We start from the raw sequence: 11,551 nt of genomic DNA on the forward strand, positions 1-11,551 counted from the left end.
TATATATATATATATATATATATATATATATATTAATACTCTTCCATTATTATTTTTTTATTGTTTTTCTTGATTTATCACATTGGTATCTGGAATACTGTTTTTAGATTGTATTGAAAAATCTAAGAATTTTGTGCAAAATACACTGGATATTTCAATGTTGGCCACTGCAACACACCAGCACTATTTTAAGGTCTCTTGCTTCACTAGATCTTTTCACTCTCTTATTTTAACACAAATCGGTGCCATTTTATGCATCTCAAAAGTTTAACTACAGATAGTTATAAACAAAAATGGCCTTGGAGGGCTTGTATACTCATTTTATCATAATCACAAAACCTTGGATGTCTCAAAAAGAACAAGAAATGGTGAGAGACACAGGTGCACACAAAGCCATTTTTAATACTGTCATTGCTAAACCGTTTGTTTTCTTTGTTGAAATGGGCTATTTTTCTTACCGAAATTGGTAAGATAACCTATAATAGTCTTTATGCTTTCTCTGACATTTACATACTACTGTTACATTTCGCCCCCCACCCCACATCGCATGAGTCGAACAAAACGTTGATATCGGTAATGAAAACGCCATTGCCCTCCACTCAATCATCACGCATGAATAATGAATGTATGCATATATCCTAACAAATCAACTGACTGACTGATGTCAGAAGGAAAAAACTGTAGGTTTTCTATGACTAATCCATGTAAATAATTATTTAACAATTATAAAATAATTATTCTAGACATAATAATTCATAATTGCCAGTTTTACAGAAGTAGTGTTTGATAAAAATTATAATTATAATTGTATTTATTTGTGTTGAGAATATAGTTCATAACTGAACTGGTGATCACAGATATTTTAACATTTGCAAAAAGTTCAAACTGGTTCCAAAAATTCTGCATCATGTACACAAATAATCAGAACTCCACTTTCAATAAACCCCATGCTATTATTGGAACGTTTGGTCTGTTGATTGGTGGACATTATGACCATAAAATAATTTAAACTCAGATTAGTATTACAAGTCCACTTAGGTATTTGGTTAAGTATATTTCTTAAGCTGTAGCTGTGTAATTAACCTAATAATGTATAACCAGACTGTCATTTTCAAAAATGTACCGCTTTAGGGTAAAAGTGTCCTTATTGACCTTTATTTTGTGCAATTGACTTTCTGTTGATCCCCTACTTGACATTTTTCGAACCTAGTAAAGAACGGATAAAAACGATCAAAACAGCCTTGTTCATAGATTTGGAGATTAGGGTTATAGGCCACAATAGTCTCATCACTCTACCATCTAAAAAATAAAATCAACCAGTAAGTATTGCTATCAACACATCAAACACTGCTAAACTGCAGTCTTCATGCACTAAGAAAGCGCTCTCACATGACAGCCGTGGTTACCAAGACAGGAAGTCAGCATTTTCATGTGGGAGAAGATATGAAATTATAAAAAAAAAATGGAGGAGTGCACAACAGCGTCACACTGCTGAAGGAAACAAAAGGAGGAGAACTCAGACAAGTGAAAGAGAATGAGTGAAGTTCGATAGAGCAATAAGCAGATGTGAAAAACATTTGAAACTCCACAAATCAGTATGCGTTAATTTATCCTCAAGATCTGGATCGAGTCGGTCTAAATCTAAATTGATAGTACGGGAAAAAAGAAAACATGACATTTCAGGATCGCTTTTGAAAATGATGCTTTGAAAATACTTTTACTTCAAGTACATAGAAGGGCGAATAACCTGTGAGTATAGAGATAAAGGACATTTAAAGGTCAGAGAAGAGAAGTCTGACCGAAGATTTGTAGCGATGGCGAGTTGGACTTTGACGGTGATTGTCCTCCTAAGTATCTTTATGGCAAGAAGTCAGACGAAAGGTGAGTTCAAATACGTTTTAATATCGTATTCTCTTCAGTTCTCTAAGATAGTCTTAGTACTACTCTTTGTACGTGGATGATTTGGCCTTCTGATTTAACATCATCTTCGTCTGGTATTGACACTTTTGGTCTACTGTCTATTTGTAATGGAATTTCATAGTGTGCTAAAATGCTTAAAAAGTAATGTTAGTTTTATGGTTCAAACCTTGGCATTGTTTAAATTAGTCCAAGTATATTGAAAGTGTCAAGTAAGTCTTTATGGCCTAGTCGCTCATGTGTGGAAAATCTATTTCTATACTTTTCCACTTAGACTGCAAGGATATTCAAGGTGGATGAGAAACCTGTTCTCTCACGTGCATGTGATGGTTTTGTGTTTGTTGCTATTTCGAGAGGACATGCCATGACGAAGCGCTCTTCCTCTCTGGGGGGATTCTTAGGGGGATATGAGTTGTTGAGGTTTTTGAGGCTGACAGTCGTATCTGAAAAGAAACTGTAAATCTAGAACAAGACCTTAGAGCAGTTGGCATGGAACTAAATGACATTTGTGTTGACAATAATGCTGTTCAGTGTGGTAGGTGGTGTGGTGTGGTGCCGTTGCTTTAGGCCAGGTGTTCAAACTCCATTTTCTTCAGAATCAGGGTGCATTCTTCTCAAGCTAAAATAAATCTTTGTCTAATATTTGGGCAAAACTTTACACTATGACTTACATTAACAAGACATTTTGACCAGTAAATGTAATGGAAGCTACTACTAAAACTTTAATATCTAACACTTTTGTGTAATGGAAATGAACTGGAAATCTCACTGGAGTGAATGATTGTGTTTCAATGTGTTGAGCCTCACATTAACCTGTCACTAACACTCTGTGCTATTAACTGTCCCAGGAGATCAAGACACTGCATCTCGACAGAATAAAGATGCGATTAAACAGCTGACAGGTCAGAAAACATACACTTTATTTGTTTATGTAAATACACAGCCATTTTTCATGAATAGAGTATAAAATAAGAACAAAAACTATTATAAAATAAATTTTTAACCAGTAGTCACTAAAAGCAAGCCCTTGATCTCATGCTATGATTATTTACCATACTGTTTAGAGGTTTATATATATATGAAAAGAACCAATTGTTTTAAATCTATTGTCAGAATAGAGCTGCTGTTTAGTTTTAAGTGTTAAAGAAGTAAATCAAACACCAAAGATTAAAACTAGTGTGGCATGGCAGTGAGGTTATTATATTGTATATAGAAAAAACTACAAAATGTCTCACACCTATTCTTATAACAGCCACATTTTATTTTATTTGAATTATATTTTCATAATTTAACTCTGTGTCAAATGCAATTGTGTACATTTATTTATTCCTGCAGATTTCAAAGAGCGGACCTTTATTCCAGGCAGCAGTGTGACTTTACAGTGTGGTAATGTCACTGATATCAAATGGAATGAACTTATTTATATTGTGTGGAACATCAGCCTGCAAGGGAGAACATGTTGGCTTGGTTTGGCACCCGAGCTGGACGACACATGTAAAGATGGAAAGAGGCTGTTAAACACCTCAGATGGAGTTTATTTAGTCATTCCCAGGATTTCAAGAGAAGATGAAGGATTTTATTCTTGTGATCTTTCATATAAAACAGGAAGCTATGCTGTAAATGTGTCTGTGAGCGGTGAGTACAAACATAATCTATTTTAAAACTATTGAAAAACTGTGAAACTGTAGTTTGAATCACAAATTGCGTATAAGTAAACAATCTGATGTTACTTTTATTTAGTTATAGACTAGTGCGTCTGTTTTAGTGTTATATCTCTTCAGTTCGTTGCAAGCACACACACACACACACACACACACACATTGTGTTTCCATGCTTTATGGGGACATTCATAGGCGTTCTTTTTTTTTTCTTTTTTCTACTGTACAAACCATATTTTCTTTGGCCCTACACCAACCATCCACCTAAACCTACCTCTCACAGGAAACTTTCTGCAGTTTTAGGTTTTCAAAAAACATCATTCTGCATGATTCCATAAGCTTGTTTCCACATGAGGACCTAAAAAATTTCCCGACAAGGTCAAAATGTACTGGTATTACTATCCTTGTGAGGACATTTGGTCCCCACAACGTGATAAATACCAGGTACACACACACACACAAATAGTATTTAGAACTTAAAATGAAACCATACTGTATTATAATGCTAAATTAAAGTTTTTTGTTTTTAGTTCCCCAACTTTCCACCCAGCTGGACAGTGACATTAATCAAAGGATTGCTGTCTGTCGGGCCAACTACACACAAAAGACAGCACCCACTCTTCACTGGGAACCTGCCCTGAACTTTTCCTCCAATGTCAGCTCTATCGAGAAGCATGGCAGGTTTTTTACTGTGGAGAGTCGAGTATATCTGCCGGACAATGTCACCATCAGTGAGCTCACCTGTGTGGCCACATACTCCTCCGAGTCCGGCTCGGTTCAGCACAAGAGCACACTTCATCTTAATCAAAGTGAGTACACCGTAGATGAAAAGAAACTGAGAACTGATTTCAAAAGTGCAAGTACATTCTGTTTAGCTGTTTATCTATCTACAGGCACTTTTATTTCCTATAGGGGCTGATATAAAAAATGAAATTAAAAAAAAATCCTATGAGACTCTTTTTATTTAATATTATTTTTTTAATCCATAATGTTAATTATATTTATATATTTTATTGTTTTCCACCTGGGTCTTATACTATAAATATACATCATAAAAATTTTAATTAGTGCATTTGATTGCAATTATTGCAACTGATGATCTAAACTAAAGAGAGAGATAATGATAAAACGCTTCCATATTATTATATACAAATTATTAATACAAATTTTCACTTTCACAATTTTCACAATGAGACCGCTGTCAGTGAAGGGTTTGAGGTGACACATGAGACGGTGCAATGCGTAAAAAATACAAATCAATAATAATGATAATAATAATAATAATAATGAAGGTGTTTTACACAATACCTTTGAGAAGTGATGGAAATGATCCTGAGACAGAATTATATGCATGTATAGACACTGTTGACATTATAATAGACAAATAAACTAATCAGAGTGTGAAAAGTGTTTTAAAGGAGTTAGTTTCCAAATGTCCACAAGGTTAAAATTGCCAGTATTTTAAGAAACACGCTGACTGGTTTTGTCAATATTACAGACTTTCTTCATATTCTATTTGACTAATGTAATTTTGTTACATTGTTAAATGTATTATATTACATAGTAAACAAATCCTCTCTCTTTTCAGATCTATCAAACAGAACACAAGAAAATGACTTTTCTCCATTGATAATTATTGCCATATCAGTCGGATCTCTTTGTTTTATTCTTGTATCTCTGGCCATGGTTTACATTCTCAGCAGAAAGCTTAGCGACTTAAGGTGGGGTGCTTTACTGCCTTGATTCACCGCTATTGAACTGAATTACTTTGCATGCTATATGATGACTAATTAACTGACAAATATCTTATCGTTATCCGTTGGTCTTTGCATTGTCTTTGTAGTGCACTGAAGAAGCTTTGCTGCAAATCCAAAATCTCGACAGCAGCTGAAGACAAACCACCCCAGGTAAGAAGTCTTTATCAAGCCCTGTTTTTAAAACAACACCAAACTCCATTATTCACTATTTCAATGATACGGTGTGCATCCATTGTTCTGTGTGGCTCACTGAAGCGTATGTCTGTGTGTATGAAGCCCGCTGATGTTGAAGAGGTGGAACCCTATGCAAGTTACATACAGAGAGTCAACTCCATCTACAACTCCTCAGCTGAGCTCTTCAACGCCTGAGACACACTCGCTTTTCATGATGAATCAGGATACCAGAAGAGAGCTGAGGGCAAAGATATGTCTGTGGTCAAAATTACACATGAAAAAAAATACTAGTGGAAAAATAGTCATCTCAAGAGAGCATCCCCGAAGCAAACGGCGCCTGACTGAGAAGCAAAAGTCACACTGACTCAAAAGATGAAAGGCGATGACAAAGGAACGTTTCTCTAGTGTGTGAGCAGGAATAACTGGGACAACTTCAGCGTCAGCGATATCACTAATATGTAGATTTGTAGAAAACGGGCCTGGTTCGATATTAGTCATCAGAACTAATCAAATTTGTACATAATTATTTATATCAGAGTGTTAAAAGAAACAAAACCCAGCCGCAAACAATGTTTTCCTTGATAAATACTAACAATGTAGAGAACCTATTGTACATTGCACATAATTAGAAATATGTAAATAAACTTTATTATTGTACTTTTCAGTATTGTATGGCCTTATAGTTTGGTCTTTGAGTTTAATACATAAACTCTTCTTAACCCTCTGGTATTGTTCGTTTAGGATGAAAATGCCCCTCAAAACTCCAAATATTAAAGGCCCCTATTATGGGTAATGAAATGTTCGTATTTTGGTTTTAGGAGCCCCAACAACTGGTTGACATGCATGCAAGGTCAAAAACACTTTCATTGTCTTATAGTATGCATTTATTTTTACCTTACTTGCTTGGTTAATTTTTCCAAACCCCTCCTTTGCGTGATGCTAAACTGGTTTGATTGTTCTCATTTTCATTTCATCATGCCTGACTTGATAAAGCAGCGTTTGTGAGCGCAGTGCTGCTTTGTGTACAGTGTTACCGGGGAAACCGCTATTTTACCGCTCCAAAAGCGGCATTTATAGTGGCAAATAATTAATTAGCATTTTCTTTAAGACCAACGCAAAAAGATCAACAAAGTGGGCGGGCAGTGTGCTAATGTTTCATCTCGTTCATTTCATCTAAAAGTGACTCATTTCAACGACTCTTTCTCTTGAGAGACAATAACTTTAGACACGGTGCACTTTCAGATTGAAAACTCTGCAGGACGTTTTTATTCACTTAGAGCTGTGTTACACACCGCATGAAGGTCATTTTAAAAAATCCATAATAGGAGCACTTAAAAAAAAAAAAAAAAAAAAAACATTATTGAAATTAAAATGGTACATTCATTTCACAAATGATTTCATAAATTACAATATAATTATGGTCTCCAGTCAGTATTAAGTGCCATTAACACAAGTTTTTTTTTTTTTTTCTCAGTCCAAAATGACTTAGCTGTAGAGGGATTAAATCAACTACTCTCAGCTTTCTTTCATATTCGTCAGCAGTGTTGATTGTATCTGAACAAAACGGCCCTTCTCAAGTGGTCAGTGTATGTGACTTGTACCTGCTTCAAACAGATGCCGCCTCGAGGAGACTGTGCTGGGTTTTTCATTATAATAACTGTGTGAGAATTGTCGTCAAGCTGTGGGGATACAGACCCTTTGAATCTTAGTCACTTGTCCTCTAGAGATGAAACCTCACATTGTCCCCTTCATTCAGTGTGATTCAGTGTTTAGGGGAACAATGTGGAAACTTAGGGGTAGCTGAATTCTTGTCACTGGAAAGGAAAGATCAGGTACGCCCTCAGCTATCACACAGAGACTCCTGCAGAAACTGAAACTGGTGGGATGTCATCGATTTTTCTTTTGGGGCTTTGATTTGACTGTGGGATTCCCCCAAGAACTATGACAGTGTTAATTTTCATTCAATCCAAATTTAGATCATAAAGCGTTGTACCTTTGTTCTCATCCTCTGCCATCACACTCTGCATAGCATTCAACATGCAAAGCATATTGCTCCATCTAGTGTTTGTTTTTTGGTAGCATAATCTGATCGAAACACCATATGAATAGTTGCCCTCAGAATTAAGAGTTCAAACAGCTGATAAAAACATTGATGGACTCCAGTTCAGCTATCAACATCTTATGAATTGAAAAGCTGCATGTTAAAAACATACTGTATCCATGAATGTGTTTTTAACTTTAAACCGTTGCTTCTTAATTATCCATCGTCCATAATAAGATCCATAAAAAAATCCACCCACAACTGTTTCATAATGATTTTGCTTGTAACCAGTGCTTGATCTGTACATATTTCTCTTCTGATTCAGGAGAGGTGACTTTTTCACTGGAGAAAGTAATAGTATGGCTAGAGGTGTTGTATTTTAGCCAGAAGTGATGGTTTAAAGTTAAAAACATCTTGATGTGTTTGTTTATTACAAACGCACAGCTTTTCACTTCACGGGACGTTAACTGATGCACTGGAGTCATGTGGATTACTTCTGATGTTTTATCAGCTGTTTGGACTCTCATTCTGACGGCACCCATTCACTGCAGAGGATCATTGGTGAGTAATATAATGCTACATTTCTCCAAATCTGTTCTGGTGAAGAAAAAAAAAACTTCAGTAATTTTTTTTTTTTTAGAAGTATTCCTTTAACAGGGGTGTAAAGCATGTGCAAAGTAAAACAAAAAGAAAAAAGAGAATCAAAATAAATTAACACATGTTGGCTCAATATCAACCTTGGGCTTGGGAAAGGCACTTTATAAATAAAACATTATTATTATTATTATTATTGTTAATAGTGGGGCAAGTTGACAGAATCTTCTGCTAATAAACATTCTTCAGTTTTTATTATTATTATTAATTTATTTAAACTGTAAAACATTTATGCACACAATATTAATGAAACTATTACTATTATAATATTACCACGTATGAACTCCATGTGAATATTTCATTTTCCTTTATTGTATTATATAATTATATCTTATATTTTATTCTTTTACATAATTATATAATTGACTTTTGTCTGAATGTATATGGTTTTATTGTTTTCACTTGTTATCCAACATGATGATACTGGAATTTTATTTTGGAGGACAGAAAGACCAAAATACTTTAAGATGCCAGATGCATCTCTGAAGTGATTAAAACATAATTACAATTCTTCTGTTTCATACAACAATGTAAAACAAATGACGTTGTTCTTTGTCACCTACTGATTACTATTCTCCAGGGCTTTAGTTTTTATCTCATCACTGGAAAAATATAAATCTCTCTTGATTTTCATTACAGAAATCACTATTATCAGTTATATAGCACACATACATACATACATACTTACAGGAAGACAGACATAATTTGTGACCCTGGAGCACACTTAAGTCACTGGGATATATTTGTAGCAATAGCCAAAAAAAAAAAAAAACATTAAATGGGTCAAAATACAGATTTTCTTTTATGCCAAAAATCATTAAGATATTAAGTAAAGATAATGTTCCATGAAGATGTTTTGTAAATTACCTACTGTAAATATATCAAAACTGAATATTTGATTAGTAATATGCATTGTTAAGGACTTAATTTGGACAATTTTAAAGATGATTTTCTCAATATTTAGATTTTTTTGCAAATAGATATTTTCTGTTCCTAATAAACCACACAACCATGGAAAGCCTGTTTATTTAGCTTTCATGTGACGTATCAATTTTGAAAAATTGACACTTAAGACTGTTTTTTTTTTTTTTTTGGTCCAGGGTCACATATGCACTTTTATTCACTGTGCATGTAGATGAAGGTAGTAATTACTTAAATTGCATTAAAAGTCTTTAAGATATTTTACTTCATGCTTTTAAAATGCAGTGGCAAAAACAGGCCAAAAATAAACAAATTATAAAAATAAATAAAAATTTGAGAAAGCTGAATATCACTGCAAACTATACAAAAGCTGACGAGCCTTTAAAGTTGTGCTTGAGTATCTCAGGTGTCCATTCCAGCTGAATGTGCAGATTTCAGCCACAGGAGCATCTCCGCGCTCAGCCCATGAGCACATAATCATCTGAACTGTCCTCGTTGCTTTTGTGCTTGGACGTGTCTGCTGTGTGTTGAGGGAGCCTTACAACAGCATAATCACAGTCGTCCTCCACCACGTTGTCTCGAGCAGGTCTGTGTGGACTGATGTTAGCATGGTCAATGGAGGCATACAGCACATCTTCTGCCTGGGGGTCAGATAGACAACAAATGTTAAAAAAACATATGTGTGTATAACAATGGACTACTATCAGAGAATCTGTACACTTTGAACAAGAATCAAACTGAACCATACAAACACATCATTTTTATTTCAATGCATGATTTTCTTTGTGTTGTTGTTGTATAGTGTTTTTCATCATGCTAACGTGTCCAAGAGGCAGATCAAATCAAGATGGTGTAGCCTTGTGGTTATAGATTCAGAGCAGTTTGCGGAAGCACAGTCATTGTGTTAGTTAATAAGACTGTTTTAAAAACAACTAATTATTAATTTAGCACTGAGATTCAAAAGATCAATTTTTAAAACTGTCTTAAAAAGAGCTCAGTCTTAAAGAAGAATTGAAATAACTAACAGGAAATAATATAACAAAATATTATGAATAAAAAAGGCTTCTTCATTTAAAAAAATAAATAAGCATTTAATCTATATTTTATTTATGTATTTATGAAACTGACTTTAAAAGTCATGACTAAAATGACTAATTCTAAAGCAATATATAAAGTAATAAAAATAATAAAAAAGCTTTTGCAGTAATTGTTACACAATTTATTTATTTTAAACCAAGAAATACACATCAAATATACAATTTTAGGTAAATGACTTTTAAAAAGTTATGACCAATCTTGGAAAAACAAAAACTTTAGATGACCAATAACAAGATGTAGAGTATTTAAAATGATAAAATGAACTTTTTTAACAAAGAAATAAGAATTATAGACATTGCTTGGTTATCTGTAAACGCACTTTATTTTAGACCATTAGAAATGACGTTATTGTCAAACCACTTTCTTTCGCAAGAGCCTTGATACAAAATATTGTCAGTTACTGTAAATGACTGTCTGGACAGTAAAGCGCCTTTAATTTCAGTGCTTAATGACAATATAATGCTTGAATGGAAAAAGCTTTAAACATTTTTTTTTTTTTTTTTAGTTAACCATTTAACCTTTCCGAGAAGTATGGTCATATACATTCATACATAACCTATACGCACACACACACATACACACACACACAGACTATTATTCACTTTAACAGTGCAGCACAAAATGATCAGCAAAATGAATGAATCATTATGTAAGTGAACGACACATCCTGCATGACTATGTCTTGATGTCAGAGTCTTCGTAATGAATGAGGCAAGACTGGCAAGTAACTGCAAATGTGATTACACACACGCACAAAAAGAATAGAGTTAATCCAGTTGTCCTCTAAATGCATTTACCAGCATCTTAAAGTTGAAGGTCATTTGCTTTGACACACTTTCCTGCCTGGATTCTATTTCTGTCTCACTGAGAGCATCATTTGGAGAAACAGGAAAAACCAGCGTGACTACATGTTTATCATTTGAATATTACAGTAAAGAGACTCATTCAGAGCAGACATTATGATGCCCCAAAATGCAAAACTAGCAAACACATCAACCGTTTTTGTTTTAAGATGGAACAACTTTGAAAGCCAAAAATACCTGTGATGAAACTGTCATTAGATCTTAACTAATGCCTTCCTGTTTTAGCGAGATGTTATCAGGAGTGTGAACCTGAACATCAGCACTGGAAAAACATTCATTCTCTTTAATTGTGTTTTTTATTTATTTTAGTCAAATGGTTTCATAGTTAAATAATTGATAAAACTCAGATTAAAACATTATGAGTGGTTTGTATTCTTACCTTTGTGTCTGTTGCTGTTTCTCTCTGATTGCCATTATCTGCTCAATAAAACATAAATGTAAATGTCACTGAACAGTGTATCCATTCAC

At 34.2% G+C, this 11,551-nt stretch overlaps 1 protein-coding gene across 3 annotated transcripts; it reads left to right on the forward strand.

Annotated features, from left to right (window-relative positions):
- Nucleotides 1-1,445: 1,445 nt before the first annotated feature.
- Nucleotides 1,446-6,173, forward strand: LOC127965322 (cell surface glycoprotein CD200 receptor 1-A). Of its 3 annotated transcripts, none has more exons than XM_052566088.1 (7): nt 1,446-1,881; nt 2,766-2,819; nt 3,253-3,552; nt 4,106-4,384; nt 5,164-5,296; nt 5,419-5,482; nt 5,609-6,173. In XM_052566088.1, the coding sequence occupies exons 1-7, from the start codon at nt 1,815-1,817 to the stop codon at nt 5,699-5,701; spliced, it is 990 nt and encodes a 329-aa protein (XP_052422048.1). In that variant the 5' UTR covers nt 1,446-1,814; the 3' UTR covers nt 5,702-6,173. The 3 variants fall into 3 exon arrangements, with proteins under 3 accessions (XP_052422048.1, XP_052422049.1, XP_052422051.1); XM_052566089.1 differs by having other exon boundaries at nt 2,769-2,819; XM_052566091.1 differs by lacking the exon at nt 2,766-2,819.
- The last annotated feature ends 5,378 nt before the right edge of the window (nt 6,174-11,551 follow it).

This window comes from Carassius gibelio, chromosome B9 (genome assembly GCF_023724105.1).
Source record: "Carassius gibelio isolate Cgi1373 ecotype wild population from Czech Republic chromosome B9, carGib1.2-hapl.c, whole genome shotgun sequence".
Classification (NCBI taxonomy): domain Eukaryota; kingdom Metazoa; phylum Chordata; class Actinopteri; order Cypriniformes; family Cyprinidae; genus Carassius; species Carassius gibelio.

What these genes read in the sequence shown, in the direction of transcription:
- LOC127965322 (XM_052566088.1), top strand. Translation starts at nt 1,815, where the DNA reads ATGGCGAGTTGGACTTTGACGGTGATTGTCCTCCTAAGTATCTTTATG. An exon ending in GGCAAGAAGTCAGACGAAAG is followed by an intron (nt 1,882 to 2,765) that starts GTGAGTTCAAAT and finishes TAACTGTCCCAG; the next exon opens with GAGATCAAGACACTGCATCT. An exon ending in TGTAAATGTGTCTGTGAGCG is followed by an intron (nt 3,553 to 4,105) that starts GTGAGTACAAAC and finishes TTTTGTTTTTAG; the next exon opens with TTCCCCAACTTTCCACCCAG.